The 23867-nt window shown below is 37.7% G+C and overlaps 1 protein-coding gene across 1 annotated transcript in view; it reads left to right on the forward strand.

Moving 5' to 3' along the window:
* LOC131105867 (zinc finger E-box-binding homeobox 2-like) overlaps positions 1 to 20905 on the forward strand; it is a 39796-nt gene extending 18891 nt beyond the window's left edge. Inside the window, exons 2-8 of the mRNA XM_058054293.1 lie at positions 11763 to 12059; positions 14617 to 14808; positions 14885 to 15078; positions 15157 to 15268; positions 16077 to 17305; positions 19222 to 19405; positions 19478 to 20905. Of these exons, the coding sequence (XP_057910276.1) occupies positions 11763 to 12059; positions 14617 to 14808; positions 14885 to 15078; positions 15157 to 15268; positions 16077 to 17305; positions 19222 to 19405; positions 19478 to 19962 (2693 nt within the window). The 3' untranslated portion in view covers positions 19963 to 20905. The remainder of the gene's footprint in view (positions 1 to 11762; positions 12060 to 14616; positions 14809 to 14884; positions 15079 to 15156; positions 15269 to 16076; positions 17306 to 19221; positions 19406 to 19477) is intronic.
* Positions 20906 to 23867: the final 2962 nt, after the last annotated feature.

Consider the following 23867-nt stretch of genomic DNA (forward strand, 5'->3'; position numbering starts at 1 on the left):
TCTTTGCTGCAAAGACAAAAAACTGATTGCTGTTGGTTTTTTTGTTTTTTTGTTTTGTTTTTTTGTCCACCCACCTTCTCAGACATTGATGAAAGGATAGACATTTCTGGATATGCTTTAGAGTAGTCAGTGTCCAGCTTATACAATACATATTTTTTAATCCATTGAAAATGAGTCGATACATAGCATTGTTAAAATCTAACTAGATAACTGTGTCTTGCATACAGTTAAGCACAGTGGTGGTAACATCCTGTTTGGGGCTGCATGAGTGCTGTCGGCACCAGGGAGCTGTGGGTCATGAGTAATGTGGATAGTAAATCTATTGCATTTTCGACTACTGAAGTATATATCCCAAGTTTAATCATTGGGGCATATATATACTGTAATAAAAATACCGTATTTTTCCAGTCACACTTTTTTTCATAGGTTGGCTGTTCCTGCGACTTATACTCCAGAGCGACTTATAAATGAAAAAAATTGTATGTTACATAATTGCTGGATACCTTTTCATTTTTTGTGTAGCTGAATAACCATTGTGTTAGCATATCTTACCCCTATTCAGCCTGTTCTCTATTCTTTTATTGTTAGAACTTGCCTTCCAAGAGGACGTAATGTCTGTTTTGGTCAAGTATTTTGTAAAATAAATTACCCGCAAAAAATGTGACTTATACTCCAGTGCGACTTATGTATGTTTTTTTCTACCTTATTATGCACTTTTGACCTTGTGCGACCTATACTCCGGAGCGACTTATAGTGCAGAAAATACAGTACTTTAGTGATATACTATACCAGGTTACCGCTGGTACCTCTGGGTATATTATATAGAGATATTGAGGGGATGCACAAAAAAACTGCAAAACAAACTTTTAAACGCTTATGTTTAAAGGCAAAAAATTATTACGATTACTTTTTTTAAAGTCCAGATTAGCAGCAAAATTGCCCAAGTTCTTTCTCGTCCTGTTTTGCAAGGTAATGATCATTTAGAATATGTCAACTAAAAAACACAAGAGCCACTGTATAGAATAAAGCATGAAACTGCTAAAGCAGGGCTCCAGACTGTGACTAAATGGTCACGCTATGCCACTAAAATATGAGACATTGCGAGTTAATTTTTCATCTTCCTCGCCCATGCGTGTCCAGATAAATGTACGCCTGTTGACAAGTGACAAGCACTTTGTCCCATATTAACCCCACAATGAAAAATTGTCTGTAAAATGTGGAGTCACAGTCATAGCAGTTGATCGACTTTTCTATTATCTTTGTTTACACATTTTGCCTGGTTTACTTTCTTCTGTCTTTCTGGTGGCAGCTAGCAAGCTCGCGTTATCAGTCTAGCCTCTCGTCCACAGGCTCCAAATGTGACTTTTTAAAAAAAACACAACGACTGACATTTGGTCTTTAAAACAAACAACAATGGGGTTTGTTTGGAGCTCGTTTTTATCCCAAAAGGGAAGCTACGAATCGCTGTTAGGTTTATAGGGTACACGCTAGCTTACTTTTTTAAGTGTCATTTCACAACTTTGCTTTCTGCTCTTGCTCTGAATTTGGAGTAGCTCACCAAACAGTATTTTGTAAATAAAGTACGATTGAAATTTTGCTAGTCCCGGACACTCACAATTTATACTGTTTAGCTTTCTATGAGAAATATTTAAATGGTCATTTTACTCTGTTAATTGTGTTATTTTTAACATAATATATATTTTTGATCAATTAATCTCCCATGTATATGTGCCCTGTGATTGGCTGGTGACCAGTCCAGGGTGTACCCCACCTCTCGCCCGAAGACAGCTGGGATAGGCTCCAGCACCCCCTGCAACCCTCGTGAGGAAAAGCGGTAGAAAATGAATGAATGAATAATCTCCCATGTATTAGTATTACGGTACTCTAAAACAGGTAGCAAATTGAATTCAGGATTGGGTATCCTAGTTGTATGGCGTGCGCGCTAACCACTCGGCTGTCGTGCAGCGGTATTGGAGTTAATAGTATTTATCAGTGATATAGTGAAAATTTGATGAAATGTATTTTTTTTTCAGAGTGTACCCCTAAATTTCCTGCTTGCACTCCTAAAATGTAAACACTAAACCGCCTTCTCCTGAACTACACAGGTTGAAATGGCGATAAACACCAGTGAGGGTTGGTTTAGCATGCTAGTGTGGTTTCGTGTGTGACTCGGGACCGGATGAGTATATTTTCATCGTTTAAATGCAAGGAATGTGTTACAATACCTGAGGATGACATGCAGCTTCTATTTGAAGACGTGCAGCACGGGAAACACAGATGACATACTATCGGTCTTCAAAATAACAGCTTCGTTTTCCGTCTAATATCGACATGTGCAGTTGAAATTACATGGGTGACTAGCCAGCCATCCTATTTCTATTCCACTTAACCTCACTAGTGTTTTGGGGGTATGCTGGAGCCTATGCCAGCTGTCTTTGGGTGGAAGGCGGGGTACACCCTGGACTGGTCGTGCATGGGTGACTACATCTTCCTTAATCATACAGTTTGTTGGCGATTTTGTAGCAATGTGTGTTGAAAAGTTATCCAGTTTGTTAGTTTACAATTTGAGTGTATTTCATTATATGGCTTAAGCTTTTGTAGCTTTTTATAAGTTCGAAAATATTGTTATCTATGCTATGGTCCATATCGCAATGTTAATATTATATATAATATATATATATAATATAATGCAATGTTTGGCTGATAATGAATAGGACAACTGGGACAATCATATGAAAAGTAAGGTGTAGGAAAACCAAGGGACCACTGTACTGCACATCATAAATTACAGGAAGATGACTGCTGGGATACATTGTGATCTTCTCCCACCTAACATGGACATTGTGTTTGTTGAGACTTTTCATCAAAGTGTCACATGTCTGTGTCCATGTCTAAAATATAATCAATTAACGGGGGGGGGGGGGGGGGGGGGGGGGGGGGGGTGCAGATGTTGGATGTTGATGCCCCCGGGGGATGGTGCTGCTGCTGTTTTTCTATGGCCGAATGAGCAGGGCATCTAAAAGTAGAGAACATGTTTACTGTTTAGATATTAGTGGAATGTGTCACAACTCTGTTGAGTCTTTTCCCCCCTTTTGTTCTAATACCGGACTGATGTGTCACTCTTACCTCTTTGTCGTATTTTCCTTTCTTGTTCTACACTCAGTCTCCATTTTTTTTAACTTTAGAATACACTGTACATGTGGTGTATTTATTTACTCCAGCAAGTGAAGCCTGCTTTAACTCACTTAGACCCCCATGTCAACGTGTTTGTGGCTATTATGACATATCATTAGACAAGAATGTTTCTGCTTGCTCTTCTCTTGCCACAGAAATGCTATAAAATCAGAAAAAAAAGAAAATAAATCGCTTGAAAACATCACATTCCCACCATTCCCACAGGTTAACGTGTCATTTTGGTGTCATTTCATCTTCAATTTGCTGTCAGCGTTCATGTGATAAAATATAAAACATGGCCGTTGGGGTAACACGGGCCAAAAACAGAGTAACAAAAACAGAGTTTTCCCAGTGAGGGCGGCGTATGGAAAAGTCAGAGGATTCGAGGGCCATTTCGATTTCGATTTGCTTGGTTTTCACATTGCACTTTAAAAGCTAGTTAGTTTGTACTCTACTGTATTGTTCTGCGAAACCCTGGTGAATCACTGTTATTGTTTTTTATTGAGTATAATTGCTATATAATCCGCATATCTGAGTCATTTCATAAGGAAGGTGAAGAACCACGGAGTTCAATATCGCCCGGATGTACTGGAAGGCCGAATCAACGATAATTTTCATATATTTTGCATTGTTTTCTGCATGTAAAAATAGAATTATTGTCGATAACATTTTTTTTCGTTAATATTGTTGGTGTTCCTGTGGGAAAATTCGATTTTTGTACGTTTGGGTTTTGTCATACCTCTTGGAATAAATTAACAAAAACCGAGGGGCGCTATAAATGTTTTTTGTTCAATAATTTTGTTGAACTTTGGAGCTACTTGCTTTTTATTGGACAGGGACGTTATAAAGGTCACTTTGAAGAATTAGCTTAGCTGTTAGCCTATGCTGAATGCATGCAACTTATAGTTTGTTCCGCAGTCTAAACACAGCGTGTTTGTTTAAAGTTGCTTGGGATGAAACAAACAAGGAAAATTATATCCTTTATGGTTATATTTTGTGTTTTCTAAGCGCAATAATGAAAAAAAAGCTCATAGCTATTTATCCTGCGACTCTTTCATTCTTTGGGTTATTCGTTAAAAAAAAAATTCAAAGCGTCACTCGTGGCTGCTAAGATGGAGATCATGTGGGAGGTGTTTTGTTCTTGGTTGTGGTCCTCGCCTGAGTCATCGCACCAATGTCACTCAGCATGTATGACTCAACCAGCGGCCGCAGTGAGTATTTCCCAATGTCAGGCTACAAAATAATATATGTAATAAGGAGACATATTTTCCACGCGTACACATGAATATGGATCTACGTTGGGCGTGAGGTGCTCCACCAAGGAAAGGAAAGTAAGACGACAACGGCCTCATCTTCCTGCACTTTTGTTTTTGTTGAGTGTGTGGGCGTCTGTGACCCTCATGTGGCGAATTACTGAGGCCAAAACGGCAAGAGTTGACTTTGTTTTGACGACTATGAAGCCAAAGTCAAAGCTTGAACTGTATTTAGAACTAAACTAAATTTAAAACGAAACTAACATCATCTACACACGTCGCTGCATATATTTAGCCTCGTCTATTGCTGAAGGAAGCCATTCAAATTAGACATCGCAGTATTGACATTGAACAGAAAAACTGAAATATTTTATTTTTTTTTAGATTTATATATTAGGGTTGCAACTAATGATTATTTTTTTTAGTCGATTAACCTGTTAGGCCCCAGATGAACCAAATCAATATGAAACAAAAACAGTTAGTGGTTTGGTATGTAAATATGTGACTTGTTTTTTTTGCCTAAAACACAAAAAATATTGCTATTGGAGAAACTAAAATCAGAGGATATTCACATTTTTTAAGCAAAAAACGATGAATCCAGCTCTAATATATATTAAATAAAAACATGAATACAAAAATGTAAAACATATAGATCACTGAACATATTTGAAATTAGTTTAGAGTGGCATCGGTTTGCTGTGTTTTGTAGAAATTAGCTTTACAATTAGCTTTACTTTAAAGGAGACCTATTATGCTCATTTTTCAACCCTTTGTATTGACTTGTGAACTCCTATAGAGCAGCAACACACAATAACCCGCACAGAAACCTTTTTTGATCTTCCAGAATCTACACCTACTCCAGCTGTATTTCCCTAGATTTTTTCTTACCGCCAAAACGGTTTGTTTTAATTTATTCCACGCACAGCCTGCCTCCGGACACGCCCAGTTCACTGTGTTTGAGCACACGCCCAAAGTGCTTCCTAACTACAAATGAACCCCACTTTCTAATATAGCGGATATAGGGGTTGATAATAAATGAATAAAGACTTTGGAGAGCTAATTGAAAAGTGTTACTACTGGCAGCTCATCTACTAACTAACATCTACTGGCTGGAGCCCTCTGACCTACCGTGTATGAACTGTGGTGGAGCTTAGGAGAAGCCCAATGTGTGGCAACGCTCATTTTTGGATACACTTTGTCATAGGCAGCGTTGGTGCGGTGGAGCTCAGAATTTTTTTGATTATTCTTTCTTGTTCTCAGCAAACATTCGTTCTTTACGCAATCTGTTCCATAATTTGATCCCACATACTGATATCTTAAAGGTTGTTTTTTTCGTGCGTACAAATGTTTTCATTAGGCTATACTCATCCTGTCTTGATCAGAAGAATTGTATTACGTTTTGGGTAGCAGGTGCTCTTTTGGTTTATGCATAATTTCAGCTGTTTGAACAACAAATGTGATTTCAGCGGCATAGAAAATGGATGGATTTCAGTAATAAAGGGTTTATGTGTTTTCTATTGGCGCTATTATGGATCATTCAAACAATGGAAAATTCAATCAAGTGCATTGATATAGTAATTTTCCCTTATCTCCACACAATAAGTTAGATATGGTAAAACCAGAGAACAAGAGAGAGAGTATGGAGTGATTTTTGGTCCAGAAAATATTTTGCTTTATTCAGTATTTATGGCCACGATATGTTGTGTATTTTCAATGTGGGATTTCCAACTGATTGTGTCATTTATTATATCGCCTACAAATGTATTTTCATTCACCCCGTCTATTTCTATTTGTGCATAAGTATCATTTCTGCTATAACCAAATAACATTATTTTAGTTTTACTTAGTAATCTATTTTAATCAAACTATCTTTTTAGTAGAGTTATTTCATCTGTGATTTCTTCAGAACAAAATGGGGTAGTATTATCTGCAAATAATACTAGCTTTAGGTCTTTTGTGGCATTACAGATTACAGAGTACACATTTTGCCTAAACTAAGCATTTTCAATCATTCAAATGGCTAAAATAAAAATGTAAAACATTAACAAGACTTATTCAAATTGTAGTATTCTACACTGGTCAATGTGTGTAAGTAATGTCACTGTAATGTTGGGTGAGACACACAAGCACCAGACGCTATCACCGGAGCAACAGGCTTTTTTTTGCAGGTTTGAATGATCTCACAACAGACAATATTAACAACATAATAATTTTAATAGTAATAATAATAATTCTAATGCTAATCCTGGTCACTGAACTTTGAACCCCCAATATCACTTCCTGTCTTTGCATCAATTGCAACACACACAGACATGGGTTTTATGGCTTATTGAGGTAACTATTGGGGTGTTATTTCATGGCTGGGGCCTCTAATAATGTTAAGAACCATATTTAGAAAATTGTAAACAGAAGAAGAAAACGCAACACCACCATGCAGACTGTGGACATTGGTTATCAGTTGTGGGGAGCTTTCAAGGGAAGTACTGCTCTATCCGCTGGTTAATACTAGGGACCGTCAATAAATTACTATTGCGTTGAATAAACAAGTTAGTGAGGTATTTCAAGGGAGCTTTCAAGGGAAGTACTGCTCTATCCGCTGGTTAACACTAGGGACTGTCAATAAATTACTATTGTGTTGAAGAGACTAGTTAGTGAGATATTTCAAGGGAGCTTTCAAGGGAAGTACTGCTTTATCCGCTGGTTAATACTAGGGACCGTCAATAAATTACTCTTGCGTTGAAGAAACTAGTTAGTGAGATATTTCAAATCACACCACATATTAATCTATAACAACGTTAAATGATTAGCCCTACCCTAAAACGAATTTTTATCCTTTATTGGATGAGGGACCTGACTCACAGACGTTTGTTATAAAACCAAAATGATATTGTTGGTCATGCTGTGTAATAAAAAAGTACATTCAGCAATACTTTGGCTTTGAAGCCAAACAAAATGTGGATCGGGACATGGCTAATAATGCTTCATGCAAATGTCTAGAATTAGCTTGGTGTTTCATAAATGATAAAATTAGTGTTTTTTTTAAAGCACAAAAGATAGATGCTTTTTTATGAACTGTGACATTTGGAGATACCTGACGTATGTCGAACAGGAACACCAATAAAGGCAGTTTTGTGTCTACAATTTAGTTTGGTCGGCTTACTAAACACAGTGTGTTTAAAGCCGCTTGTTGTCGCTTAACACCAGAAAAGAAACAAACAAGGTAATTTCTGGGTCATTATTGCACACCACATGATTGCAATGTAAGATCACATGTGCACACTGTAAAATAAACCGTAGCCGGCCCGCGTGTTGCTGTACAGTCTATGCCTTCCGGCTTATAAACAATTTCTGCGTGGACGCGCTTGTAGAACCAGTTTGTTGACTCTGTTCAGTCGGCATAAAATCTAAATAATATTCCTTGACCTCAAGTTAAGTTGCTTAGCTGTGGTTTGCATTAAAAAATAATAATAAAAATGCCATTCCTCCGTAGCGAATGCAGATTTTCACCCTTTATTTGTTTTACTGTCTGACTGCTTAGAAGTAAATAAACTGGATGGATCACATGCTTCCAATAGTGCATTTTTTTTTTTAAGTTGAAGGTTCTTTGAGGTGCATTGAGATGTTTGTGATCAAGCTCATGAAGCATGAAGCAGCGGTGTTCTTCAAGCGCGCTCTTGATATGAGTCACGGTCTTCCCCTGCCTGCACACTTTGTAGCATACGCTCCTCTTTTTCTACTTGTTGTGTGTTTACCAGCCCACATAGAAGTAAAACATGTTCCCCAGTCAGCCCCAACGCTGCATGAATTGATCAGCACTAAGTTCTTTGTACCTTCGCACACAAACTCAAACCTCCTGCGCTGTTCAAAGTCCAAACAAAGAAGCAGCTATTTGAAGGATGCTCGCGCTATCCAAATAAATAAATCAACAGGGCAGATAATGAAAGCCATGCCGGCGCGGTGCTGCTTCAAATGGGCCGATGTCATTCACTGTCATAGAGGGGGGGGGAATTAGAGCCAATTTTACACTAATCCGGACCAGACGTGTTCTTTTCTGACGGGCCTGGGGGGCGCGCCCCAACATCCTGCTGTTGCACCTCGGCTACATTCGTCTTAGCGACAAGTTCAGGCTAATTTCTGACCTTGTTAGTGAAAGTAAACTCTGACTGGTGTCACTTCGGCTTGTACTAACAGAGGGGTGTCCAAACTTTTTCCACCGAGGGAGAAAAACTGAAAAATCAAAAGGATGCGGGGGCCGTTGGTTAGCTTATAGATACGTATACAACAAAGCCTGCATCTCAGATTTGTGTTAGCGGTGACAAAGTATATTTTTGCTCATTTTCCTTCAACTTTCTTTTCGTATATTTTTTTCTGGTAATATTATGTCTTTATTCTCATAATTTATTATTGTAATATTATAACTTTTATAGATTTCAGTTTTTGATACTTAAACTTCATGCTTTTTTTCTGTAATATTATGACTTTTTTCTCTTATATTTTGTCTTTATTCTTGTACTATTTTTTTTAATGTCTGTTTTTTATTTTTTCTTGTTTATTTGTACATTTAGAATGTGCCAAAGGCTAATAAAAAGCAGCCATGAGCCGTACTTTGGATACTTATACATATCACAAATATTACAAATAACCATGAGTTATTAGTTAACAGAGATCTATAATCAATGATGTGATTTGATTGATTTATATGAACATTTCCATTCACTATACATCACATATCACAAGTCATAATTCCACATGTTCAATAGGAGTAGGAAGAAGCAGAGCTTATTCAATCCCACCCCCTCTTTGTCCCCAATCAATTGCTAATCTTCTATATCAACTGCTTGTACTGTTTCTTTAAATGGCTCATTTTTAATGCTTTGTATTGTATTGTATTGTCAATTTGTTTTTTTATTGAGTTCTTTACTCAATCTGTTCCATAATATGATTCCACATACTAATATGCTGAAGGTTTTTAGTGCTGTACAGGCTAGCTAGGAAGCTATATAGCTAGTCAACAACACTGCCTCCTGTCATTTTGCTAGAGAATTGCCAGTCATGACCTCATGATAAAACATCTTTCAACTGTACACAGCGAAATCCCAGTTATTTTCCATATTTCAATGTTTGTGAGGAGTACATGTCCACATGTACTTGTGTAAGAATGTTAGGATACCACAGAGAAGATGAATTATTGAGAGTTTTAGTACTTAACTTTAGCGGACTTCAGCCAAGCCAGCAAGCAGGTCCCCAAGGAAACAAAACAAACAGGAAATGTATCTGAAAAACACTTCTTATGTTACCTTTTATGTCTTTTCTCTTACCGCTGTCCCTGACTTCCATCTTGTTTTCCTCTCAGGTGTGTCTCCTTTATCTTCTTCCCCACTTCTCCTTCCTGTCCTTCACTTCCTGGTTCAGGTCAGTCTGAGGCCTTTCTCTTGTTGTTACCTTTTTTCTTGACTTCGATGTCGCATCAGGGCTGTTTATATATGAAAAAAAAGTCAGAAAAAAATGCAGTACTGTTTAGCATGAATACAACTTAGTACTTAGTCAAATGTCTTCACAGCTGCTTGTTGCTAGGCAGAGTTCACAGGGATCAAGCATAGCAGCTCCAAAAACCAATGAAAATATCAACATGTACTTTTTTAAGTAACAAAAAAAAAACAGTAGCATATCATTTCCTGAGGTTGCGTTTCAATCGACTTAAGCTGCGATTACTGGCTCGTGATTGGATATCGCCAATCAAATCAGTGACATGGAACCCTCGCCCCCCCCCCTAGAAAGTTCTTTTTGCAAAACAAGAGCCAACTTCTGAAATCCCGTGCATATGTTTGTGATTGTCATTTATTGTCTTCAGCATGGGAAAATGAACTGTGGCTCTTCATGTCGGCAGCAGTCTGGCCATAGAGGATGTCATTTAATGTTAAATTACAGTCGTGCTATTGATCTTGCCCTCTTATTGTGACATATCCGCCCAGCTGATGATTTATTCCATTCATCAATAGGAACATATGAATTTAGATCACACTCGTTGCACACCGTGTTTGTACTTATACATATTTAAATGTTATTTTATCTCCTAGCGCTCCTTTTTAAATTTAAATATGTTGTAGATGTAACGTCTGGTCTGCGAATGCAGCAATTTATTGTCGTTGTCATAAAAGTGTGTCCATAAAACACATTTTTGTGAAGTTTAACATGGATGGCTTTGGAAGATGTCTGATAGTTTGCACATTTTTACAGTTCCTGGGTGTGTTCGCCCAAAAATGCATGCATGTGTTTTTGGACCATGACAAACCACAGCCCAACAACACAAAGATACAAAACTGAAACAAATCATAATGCAGCTCTATTAAAAATGTACTCAGCTTGTGTTTTTCCCCCTAGTTTCAGTTCTCTATATTGTTGGCCGCAAGCTGATGAATATATCAATAGGCTGGGTTGTTAATGTCTCCCACATGATCATGAATCATATTTATCTGCTTAATGACTGCCATTGCAGGAAAAAAAAGTTAATTAATTTAAAGAGCAGAAAAAAGCCAAGAGAGAATCCACGGAATAATCATAAAAATAGCAATTTTTTAATATTAAAATTTGAAAGTTACATATATATTTTTGATTATAGAATAATGATATTATTGTTATTATTACATTGTATAGTAGTTATTTATATATAATACTACTACCTTGCTGACTTAATAAACTTTTGTTGTTATTTTTGTCAAGCATTTTTACAAATATTTTTAAAATATTTACATGTTTTTTATTTTTTTATGTGTGGAGCAATGTATATATATATATATATATATATACTATTTTTTATTTAATAATAATAATTCTAAAATTAATAATGATTAATAATAATTACATACACATTTCTGGTCAGGTTTAGTCGTTTTTTTTACATTTTGTGTCATTTTCATTTTATTTTTTATTTTAATCTTAAAATAAAAGTTTAAAAAATATATGTTACATTTTAAAAGTTTTATAAAATAACTGAAATTGGCAATTTTCCCCACAGAAACTGATGTATTGTAAATATATCTAAATTGATTTGTTCCAGACATACAAATATTAACAATTTTTTTTTAAATAAAGAAATAATACTTTTACACGCAGAAAACAAAGTAAATACGGAAGGGACGGAACCTATTGTTGACTCGCAACTGTCTTTGCCCCCGTGGAAGTTTATTTAGCAGTCATACTCAATTAAAAGAGCACATACAGTGAGTCATAATGTTCCACAATAAATACCACATATGTATGTCCTAATGGCAGCATTTGTGTACATGCATGCATATGATGACACTCCTCACATCTGTCATGCTTTCTTTTCCACAGTGGATGCCGAGCAAGTGGGTTCACTGGGGTCCGAGGGAGAGGACGAGGTGGGCCTCTGGAACCTAGAGCCCCAGGACTACCAGGAGAGCCTGGATAAGACCAGCCTGACTCCCAGCGAGGGCACGGAGGAGCCCGACAGCCCCGCCCTCTCCGTGCAGCCGCCCGGCCTCAGTCCGGGAGGCGGTGGCAGGAAATTCTGGGCCCAGGTGGAGCCGGAAGCCGAGGCCACAGACGATGGCGGCGGTGTGGGCTCTGCCGGCGACAGGGAGGGGGAGCAGGGCTCACTGAGGATGCACTGTAAGTTGACAATAAATCTAACGCTTTTGTATCTAGGCCTCTAACCACACGTGTGTGTGTGTGTATGTAAATAGTGCAGCATTGCAGACACTTGCGTTTAAATAACTCCGGTGGCCTTTTTATAGTGGGGCACCGACCCCATAGGTACGTTTACAACTCTACACTCCTGCCTTGTGTATTTTTCATGTACAATTTCATTCTATGGATCACACAGACACCATAACCCATTTGGATTGGTCATTCTGGAACATCACGATGAAATATACACATGAATACACACATCATTTCAATTCATGGGACCCAATCATAACAGTCATTTCAATGGAAGAACAACATAAGTTTGTTTCGACACATTTTTTGGAACCGAACCATACAAGTACCTTTTTACCTTTTACAAGTATCTTTTTCATACAAGTACCATACAAGGAGTACTAAGATGAAAAAGATAGTTTGCCAGAAAACTCTTGTTGTTTTTTCTTTTAATATAATATGACTGGACAATAAATCTAGATTTTTTACAAAAAGTGCTGTTAAGAAAAGGACATATACATTACTTTTCATTTTTACATTTTTTTGTAAATTTAAGTTATATTTTTTAAAAGTAAATTATTTTTTAGAATTAAATGTAATTTATTATGTATTTTTTGTATTTATTTATTTTATTTTTATTATTATTTATTTTATTTATATTTGATTATTTTATTTATTTAGATTTTGGGACCAAGAAAATAAATAAAAAGAATATTCAAGTACAGTAGGTACACACGTTCTCATTCAATGCATCTAGGTATATTTTTCTAGATAGATATATTTTACACGTTACTTCAAATAACCAATAACCAATAATAATAATATAAATCTACTTTTAATCTTTCTTCGCTAAATATGACTTTTCTTTGTAAATTGCTACCTTTACTTTGTTCTCACTGTGGTCCCAATGCTTTTTCATAAGATGACTACTCTGCATTAAATATAAAAATGGACATACTGTCCGGCAAACAGCGCCATCTGGTGAGTCTCCAGTGACATGTTTGTCTCTTGTGAACAATGGTAGACATTCCTCAAGCTGCCCCATGTGAAAGGAGCATGACAAAAGGGCGTCTCACACAATCCTGTCACTATTTTTCCATGCATCAAAGAGGTGACGCTGAGAGGCCTTTCGCTTTTTTTTTTCATTCCGCTCAGATGAAAGCGTCACGCAGGCCGCTGACTTAACGGGCACTTAGCCCGGCCGCTCGTGTGATTTTGGCCTTGCCCTGCGAGGAAAGGCAAAGCGGAGTTTTTACAGCGCTCCACCGCACGGGCTCGTCCCCTGGCCACATAAAAACACAGCTCCAAATTTGCCAACATCTGCAAACATTTGAAAAATCCTCCTCAAAGTGGCTGAAAGCGAAGCTGACTGGCTGGAGGTGAAGATAGGAGGCGCCATCGCTCTAACGTCTGTGGCTTTGTCCTCCTCCTCCTCCTTCTCCTTGTCAGTCTCCGTGTCAGCGCTCCCAAGGACGCAAACCAGGAGGAGGACCTTTTATTGCATCTGAATGTCTTTCTTCATGGCGGGATACTCTCTCTCCCTGTCTCTCTATAAACATATTACACTTCCATGTATTATTATTTATGTGACTTAAGGCACCTTTTATTAATCTCTTTGGAATTTGGACCAAATTGGTAGAATTCTGCAAAATGCCTCTTTTAGATTAGGAGCATCCACGCTAAGAAGTTATGTACTGTATATTTCACAAAAAAAACTGCATCATAGCTTTGTGATATTGGTGAAAAAACTTATTATTATCAACTTAGCCCCCCCCCCCCCCCATTTTTTTATTGTCCAGATATTTCAACTTTCAACTTAAACATTCTTCATTCAGCATTCATTTTCTACTGCTTATCCTCACGAGGGTCATGGGGGTGCTGGAGCCTATCCCAGCTGTCTTCGGGCAAGGGACAGCCAATCACAGGGCACATATAGACAAACAACCATTCACACTCACATTCACACCTATGGACAATTTGGAGTCACCAATTAACCTAGCATGTTTTTGGAATGTGGGAGGAAACTGGAGTACCCGGAGAAAACCCACGTATGCACGGGGAGAACATGCAAATTCCACACAGAGATGCCCGAGGGTGGAATTGAACTACGGTTTCCTAGCTGTGAGGCCTGCGTGGAGAAAGTTTAAAGTTCTCATTACACCAGAAAAAGTTTGAACCATGTCCAATGGCCAATGAAATGCTTTTCTAGGAAGAAATGCATGATGGGAGGACCGTAAAATAGTATATTTTTTTATTGTAAACTATATTGGTACTTGTATTGTATATTTCTTAGCTACCTTTTTAGTGTAAAGTGATTATTTTAGCTTTCTTTGCAAGACTGTTATATTGATTAATGACCTCCTGCGATTTCTGATGGGCCGACAAGCTTGTATTCCCATAGCTCATGTCAAATAGAGAGCTACGAGGTCCTCAAGGACTATCGCCACAGAATTATGTCATATTATGATGTGGGCATGTGCAGCTTGTATTTGAATGACGTTTTTGCTGTGTTTTGTTTTCCACGCAGACAAAAGCTCAGACTCCCAGGTAGACTTGGAGGACCTAGCCCATTATGACTTCCTGGCCAAGCTGAGGAAGACCTCCACCTCCACCAGTCTCTTGGGCCATTTCAGCCACAATGGCACATCCACCGTGCACGAGGAGCTGCCGCCTGCCATGTGGTCCCCGGGCGCACGGCACCGCTCACCTGAAGGGGCAGGTAGGTCGATGTTGTCACCTGCCTTGGCAAATAAGGCTGACTTAAAAATGTCTCCTATTTATCTGTTCTTCTCCAGATGCCAGGAAGAGACAGCAGGCCTGTCCCTTCTGTCAAAGGACGTTCCAGAATGGAGCCTCTCTGAGGGACCACATCAAATACTGTCAGGACAGAGACAGGGGACACATGGTCTGTCCATTCTGTGGATACACTGCCCCCCATAGGGCGCAACTGGAGCAACACATGGCGCTTCACCACCAAGTGCAGGACAAGGTGACTGGCACACTACAGGAATATATAATATATGGCAATTTATTTGGAAGTTGATTGGTTTTATTGGTCACCTTGTAGAGCGCCATCACGTTGGATCAGGGCATGGAGACCAGGAAGTTCAAATGTGTGCAGTGTGGAAAGGCCTTCAAGTATAAACACCACCTGAAAGAGCATCTCCGCATACACAGCGGTGAGCCTTAACGACCACACAGCAGCTCAGCTCATAACCTGCCTTGTTTTACTACACACTTCTGGGGATAATTCCTGCTAATAAGTACGCTTTACTCCACAATATTTCCTTCAAGATGATAAAGTCAAAAGAAATATGACCTTAATGTCAAAATAATAACAGAATAACTTTTGTAAAAGTCATAGTAATTTACTATGATTAAAAAAATATATTTTACAAGAATAAATATAATAAATTAATCTAATATCATTTTAAAAAATGCAATTTCACAATAATATATTTGGTATATTAAACAAAGTTGCAATTTTACATAAATAAAGTATTAGTCATGTATTATGATAAAAATAATTTAGAATGATTTAATTATAATTACGGCTGCGCGGCGAGCGAGTGGTCGCATAGATAGGAGACCCGAGTTCAAATCCAACCTCGGCCATCTCTGTGTGGAGTTTGCATGTTCTCTCTGTGCATGCGTGGGTTTTTTCTGGGTACTCCGGAGTATTAAAAGTACTAAAAGTATTTAGTACATAAAAATATTACGGCAAATAAGTTGTAAATGTACAAGAATAGAGCTGTAATATTATGAAAAAAATTTGGTAATAATAAAAAAAAGTTGAAATATTTGTAAAGATAAATTTGTAAAAATAAATATTTATTTTTATTTTATTTATATTTTATTTATTTATTTTATTTATTTATTTTATTTATTTTTATATTATGAGAAGCAAATGTCCAAATTTGACAGGACTAAAGTAATAAAAAGATTTTTTTTTTAACTAATGTAGTGTCCTTGTCTGTCCTCCTTCAGGAGAGAAACCATACGAGTGCTCCAACTGTAAGAAGCGTTTCTCCCACTCTGGCTCGTACAGCTCCCACCTGAGCAGTAAGAAATGTCTGGGCACTGGAGGAAGTTCAGGAGGTGCCAACGGGGCATTGAATGGGCACCCATCCTTTCCAGCATCTCCGTCTGCAGGCAGGGAGAGGAACGGTAAAGGCTCTCCTTTGGCATCACAAGCCCAGGAGAGCAGCAGGCCTCTGGGCCAAGGACCTGAGGATCCTCCGCCGTTTTCAGTGCAGGATTACGGTTTCAGAGCTTCAGACCTGCCTCCTCTTTGCAACCCCTCGGCGGAGCTCTCCTTGAGAGCCAGCATCTTGAAAGGCACCACTCTGCTACCTTACCTCCAGTCTGGTTCCAAGTTTGAGCAAATGCTGCAGGAGATGCTCCACAGGGAGGTGATCAAGTACGAGGACATGGACACGGTGGAGGAGAAGAGGAACGGAGGGGGAGGTCCTGATAGGAAGGTGTCCCCAGAGCGGGGGGCTAAGTCAGGAGACAGAAGCGCCGTGACGTGTCGCTGGTGTTTGCAGGTTTTCCCCAACATGGTGGTTCTCCTGCAGCATGAGCGCTACCTGTGTAAGATGAACCGTGAAGCCGTAGAGGCGCCTGAAGGTCCTCACGGCAAAGACCACCACAAAGACGTGACCAATGGAACCTCTGGAGGAGAATCACCTGCAGTGCAAAAGTGGCCTTCTGTACCTCAGCAGCTTCTGGTGGCGCTGCATTCTCCTCAAGGAAGCCCCAACCACGCTTCAGAGGTGTCCTCACCTCACAACAGAAGAAGACTGCCATCTTTGGGTTCTCCTGCATGCATTGACCTCAGCAACCATCCACCGTCTGAACTCTCTTCACCTCACGCCGGTGCTCAGAATGAACCTTTGGACCTTTCAGTGCGCAAGCAGCTAGCAAGTGTCAACGGTACGTCCTCCAAGGGAGGCAGGACAGACGACAGGAGACGGCAGAGTCCCACACAACTTCCAGATCCTTCCCTCCACCCCATCTACAGAGCTCCTGTCTTTCCAGGATCCTTGTACAATGGATTCCCTTTCTTCAACCAGCCCGCTTTGAGCTTTGCAGGACACGACGCCATCGCACCGCTCCCGTTTAGCCCTGGCTTCCTGTCTCCTTTGGCGTACATGATGGACAGCGACTCGGAGGCCACCATCAAGAAGCTGCATCAGGACAGACAAGTCCTCATGGTATGTTCACTCAGTTCAATGTTGGCTTTTTCTTGTAATATTTAGCTATATGATAAATATAAACTTATATATTTATAAAATTATAAATCTAAAGCTTCATTTACTTCTGCATGCACTTGAAAATGGGTCGATATACAATATTGGTTCTGTTGCTGCTGTGTTGTAACAATATATGTACTGATGCACGTATGTGCCACACGGAAATCAGACGTGGGCATAGACAATTTTTGCAGCATTTGTCATCAGTGCATGATGTCCCCGCTGTTAGCCTATATTTTCCCAGACCATAGGGGGCAGTGTAGTGCATCTATTGCATGCGTACAGCAATAAACCATAGTACTGCCGCAATTTCTCCCCGAGAATGATTGACAATCTGTTGATCGCAGGGATCTTTATGAGCCGAATCATAAAGATGTCTGTACTTCTGTCAACAGAAACTTTTGCTCATCCGCCATATTTTTACGCATAGTTAGAAAACCCTCGATGTGTGGACGTGGTTGCAAAAGTGACATCATTTGGCCGTGTGGACATCACAGATGTGTCCTTCATAAACCAAGCTTTAATCTATTACTGGTCATGTATGACCATGTAGTTAAAGAGAGCTACTTTTTCCTATCCACTTTCTCATGCACTCCACATCATTATTAAACTTCTAAAAAAAGACAGATGCTGACTTTTATTATTATTATTGTTAATAATAATAAATATAATAACAATAATAATGATAATAATAATATAAAAAAATCTTATTATAAATATAATATTGTATAATAATCATAATAATCATATTACTGTTATTAATGTTCATTATATAATATATACATGCATAATATAATAATAATATAAATAATATTATAAATATAATATTAAACAATAAGCATAATAATCATATTAGTAATATTATTGTTATAATATTTATTATTATTATTAATAATAATAATTATTATAATAATAAAAGTCAGCGTCTGTCTAAGTCTGTCTAAGTTTAATAATGATTTGGAGCAATGATTTTGAGTGCATGATTTGGAGTGAATTGTTATTATTTGTATTATAATAATATACAAATATTATAAATATAATCATATTATATAATAATCATATTATTATTATTTTCATCACTGCACCGCCTCCTCTTTGCAGTGTTGGTAAGCAAATGCCTCGGCTACAACTACAGGATTTACACTAAATTCACGTCCACTTGGGACTTTTTTTCTTACTATTGCGACTTATTTCTCACAATCGTTACTATTATTAATTTTGTTTATTGTTTATTTTTTAATCATTTATTACATACTACAGATTCATTGTTTTATTTTTTGTTCTCACAGTTGTACAACATTATTGCTAGTACTATTTAAGTAGTTTTTTTAGTAGTTATATATATACTGTGTGTTTGTATAGTTAGAATGATACAATAAATATGTTATGCATTAATTATTGAATGACCGATGAATTAATTAATTCCTGTAATATTGCACATTTTTTTCTGATAATTGTACATCCCTTTTGTTGTAAAATACTTTCAATCAGATAACGGCTGGTTATTAAGGTTATGGACTATTGAATGACAATATAATATAAAATATTATATTTTAAGAACATGTGTATATAGTCAACAACATAACATTTTCTCTGAATATTACAGGTCTGTTCTTGTAAAATCACAACCATATAATTTAGGCTTTATTCTTATTTTCATGTATTATTATGACTTATTATGACTTCCAAAATGTTTCAAGCATTTGGCTTTTTTTTCGTATTTGAAGTGTTAGATCTCAGATCCGAGTACATATAACTTAATTTAAGCAAGTAATTGTAATATAGTAAGTAAAGTATAACAATGAGAGTACTGCTTTTTGCTTTGAATGACTAAAAAGGTTGTTTTTATATCAGTGAAATGTGATGTTGTGTTTCAGGGGGAGGTGTTGAACCGTGGAGCCTTGGACTACCTCTCTCTCATGGACGAAAGCCTGGAGGGAGACGGAGGCCCAGGACGCAAGAGACTAAAGAAGACGGACGAGGGTCTTTACGCTTGCGACATCTGTGAAAAAACCTTCCAGAAGAGCAGCTCGTTGCTGCGGCACAAATACGAACACACGGGTGCGTGGACGTACATGGCTTCTTTTCTAATTTGGGCGGAGCTGTGTTTAAGTGCCTTGTGTCCATTTGCAGGCAAGCGTCCTTACGAGTGCAAAGTGTGCCAGAAGGCGTTCAAGCACAAGCACCACCTGATCGAACACAGCAGGCTGCACTCCGGAGAGAAACCCTACCAATGCGACAAGTGCGGAAAGCGCTTCTCCCACTCGGGCTCCTACTCGCAGCACATGAACCACCGCTACGCCTACTGCAGCAAGGACCAGCAGGACCCCGACCAAGACCACGAAGACCTGCCCCGAGAGCCCGCCCTGACCACGGACGACACAAGGACCCCGCAGTCCTTCCTCAGCGACGCCAGTTTGGACGGCGCTTCAGAGGCGCACAAAGAGGAGGAAGAAGATCAGGATGGAAGAGATGAAGAAGATGGAGATCCTATCCCAGCCGAGGAGAGTGGGGACGCTGCCGAGCTTTGGGAAGGACACCGGCGGGAACGGAATGGAGACTTGGATAAATGTCAACTGAGTGTGGACGTGACACATCTAGCCACGATAAAAACTTGATGGAGGGCCAAAAACATACGTAGATGTACTGTACATAGATGTCTCCTGCCAAAGAAACACGAATGAAGCCATTCCGGCCAATCACATGACACCACCTTTCTCTTTCAAATATGGGACTCAAATAAGAAGTCTTATGGCAGTGGAACCTCCAAAGCTCAACAAAAACACTCTTTTTAACCACTTTATGTTCCTCTTAGGAAAATAATCTGTTCCAGGGTCAAACTCTCACCCTCCTAAAACCTAAAAACAAACCAAACAAGTTCATAACAATAAACAATGAATAACCAAAGTGGAATTAGAGTCAGGCCGCATACACACGACACTCTCAATATTCATTTTTAGTCATTTCTTGTCACGCAAGTGAAAAAAGAAGTTCACCTCTTCATTAGTATTTTTTTGCTCAACTATTAAAAAATATATAGCACACTCACTACAAGGATCTTTTAGACATATTATAGTGACTGTCACGCAAGTGGAAAAAGAAGCTAAGCCAACCGGGCCTAAGACCAGCATGTCCAAACATTTTAATAAATAATGAAATCAAACATCATAGTATCAAATTGTGCTTTTTAATTTTTTTTACTGTTTTTTCCTCCAAAATATTTCATCTCTAATTATTTCATTCTTGTAATATTATGAATTTATTTCCATATTTTCCTCAACCTCGTTTCTCAAAAAGGGAAACTTTATTTTGTTTTGTTTGTTTCTCATAATATTTCATTCAACTTTATGCTACTAAAATGACATTGGATTTTTTTTCTTGTAATATTGCAACTTTTTTCTCTCATGAGAATAGGACTTTTTTTCTCTTAATATTTTTATTTTCTCATTACAATTTAAAAAAAATGTAAACATTTTTTTTTAAAACTATTTCAACTTTCGTCTCATGCTTATGGTATTATTTCCATAATATATTAGACTTTGCTTTTTTTCCACACCATAATTTCCCAAAATTACAACTTTATTCATTGTTTTGTTTTTTTCCAGAATATTAGGACATATTTATTTAGTATTTCAATGTTATGCTACTAAAATGACATCATTTGGACTCATAATATTAGATTATTATTATTATTATTATGGTAAAATGATGAAATTGACTCATTACATGATAAGTCTTTCTTTTTATAATTTGACTTTATATTTTTCCTTTTTTTTTTTTATTTAGGTTTGTTGTTAAATTATATATTTTACAATGTGCCGTGGGCCGCTAATAGCTCACAGTCCGCACTTTAGACACCCCTGGCCTGAGACATGTTACGATATTTGTAATTGTCAGGCAAGTGTAAAAAGAAGTGAACCACTGGTAATTTAAAAAAACAAACATTTTTTATGCTAAAATCTTTAATGAGAAAGACAGCTGTAACTCAAATATGTCATCTTTTAAAAAATAAAAAAACATGGCACTTGAAAGCGTATTTTCCACCAAAATGTTGGTGAAATTCTGATAAATCCTCAGGGCCATTGGACTTTAGAGGTTCCACTGACTATCCTGTGCTGCGAGAACATGAACCTGTCATATAAATATGTCTTATTGATGCTGTGAAAGATGAAAAGCAACCACAAGATGCTTCCCCTTCCATCTGCAGTGAAACTTCCTGGTTTGTTTGTCAACGCAATGCAAAGGTGGGCTACAGTATTACCTTTTGAGTTTTTATTACGACTTTATGGGAGTCAGCGTGAAAAGTGCCTCCAACTGTGAGTCATGTGACCACTAGTACACACACACACACACACACACACACACACACACACACAGTGATGTCCTTTCATACAAAGCTTCAGGATGCAGATACGTTTATCTTCACACAATGAGAACACACCTCTTTTTAAAATAATATATCAAGCAGTATTTTTGAAAGAGCCAAAATCTTTTTTTTTTACTGTGTATGAACATTTTATAATATTTCTTTGCATGTTTGTGCATATTTGTAATAATAAATTGTACATACGTTATATCACCATCCTGCCCTCACATCATTATCTGACGTGGAAGAGTTCTCCTACTTAATCATCCCTTCTTATTTATTTTCGCTATTTCAAATCATTACAGACAAAAAAATCTGTTATAAATTGTGAGATATTTTTCATTATTTGACTATAATTTTGCATAATTAAAACCAAAGCATCTTTTAAAGAAAAAATGTAATAAGCTATAAAATATACCTCATTAGAAAGAAGCATTAGCACTAACCACTATTATTTTAATAATGATTAGTTTAAAATGACTAAATATATAAATATAAATATATATTTAAATGATTAGAATTAATTTAATCCTTGTAAAAAGGACCTCATTAGAATAGAAAATTAATATTTTTAATTGATATTTCAATATAATTCTTCATGATGAAAGACACCAAAATATACACCATCATAAATATTTGTAAAATATTCTAAAAACATTAATCTTGGTGATCATAAATAAATGATATCATAACAATGACACTTTTAGAATGTAATGTCATGATTGTGATGTCTCACTTTACAAAAATCCAGTAGGTACTGAGGAGCTGGGTTGGTTCCTACTGTAATTCTGTGTATCTTATAGTAAACTACATGGAGACATACCGCAATGTGCACTAAATACTAGGGCTGTGAATCTCGGCACTGAGGACGATTAGATACACATCTCGATGGACTGCCAGCGATACGATAGGATTTTCTGACGATACGATGCGATAATCATTTAGTTCACATCAATGCAATCTGATATGATATGATGCAATTCAACATGATGCAAATAAGCAAAGGGGAAAATGTAACTTAGTATGGTCCTAAAAAAAAGATTTGTCATTATTCCTTATTCTAGGCACTTGGCAGTAAATTCAACTAAAGTGCTATTTGGCTTTTTTTTATTTTTATTTTTTTACTATGCACCACTTCTTGATCATTCTTTTTGCCATCTTAAAACAGCAACCACTTTCCTCGCACTTTCACATCGGCTATACAATTACAATATCAGTGGTTCAGTAGTTGAGTAAAACAATTAAACAATAATTACTGCTGTAAAAAATACAGTACAGCAACAACAAAGTTAACGTGACACTTTCAACAGTCAATTGTTGTTTATATTCCTGTCTGTAAAATACACTGCTAATATGAATGCACTAGCTAAAAGGCTAATACAGGCTAATACAAGCTAGGCTAATACAGTAGTGAGGAAGTGAGCAGAAAATGTAACAAAAACTTATACCATTTCAAATTTTTTTCAAAATTCAGGAAGAAACCAATTTATAATGTCACCTGCTGTGCTGAACACTCGTCCAGAGGAGACACTTGTTGCAGGGACGGACAAATAGCAACTGGACAATTTTGAAAGCAGCGGAAGTTCTGACCTGATCTGCTTGGTGTTCCCCCGGTGTTCGACGAGGAACTTGGACTTGAAACTTAGAACTTAGAAGGTAGACTTGTCCGTGTTGTGGTGTCCTCTTCTTAAGGGGGTTTGTCGTGCTGCCGTTGTACGGCTTCTTAACGCGGCATTCTTTTAAAATGACGGACGTTTTGTCGAGCTTTCCGCCGTTCTTTGAGAATCCGTAGTGTTTCCAAACATACCATTTAAACGTCGCGGGTGGGTTAAAAATAGAAACGTCCTAGTTGTTGCTTGCGTACGAACGTCCGTGGTGTTTTACTAGTAGTTGTATGTGCCTCACGGCTTCCGTACGTATTCAATACAAACCGCGAAATAATGATGGTGCATTCATTGCACATAGGGAACAGCATATGGAGTGAAGTTGAACATTAATAAAACGGCGCTTGAATCGGATTTTACCGATACCCACAAACGCATCGCGATGAATCTGAGCCCAAGCACTCGCATCGCGCGCATGCGCATCGATGTATCGATTATTTTCCACACCCTTACGAAATACAGTATCATCAAAAAGATCACATTGGAACGGGGG

This window comes from Doryrhamphus excisus, chromosome 18 (assembly GCF_030265055.1).
Source record: "Doryrhamphus excisus isolate RoL2022-K1 chromosome 18, RoL_Dexc_1.0, whole genome shotgun sequence".
Taxonomy (NCBI): domain Eukaryota; kingdom Metazoa; phylum Chordata; class Actinopteri; order Syngnathiformes; family Syngnathidae; genus Doryrhamphus; species Doryrhamphus excisus.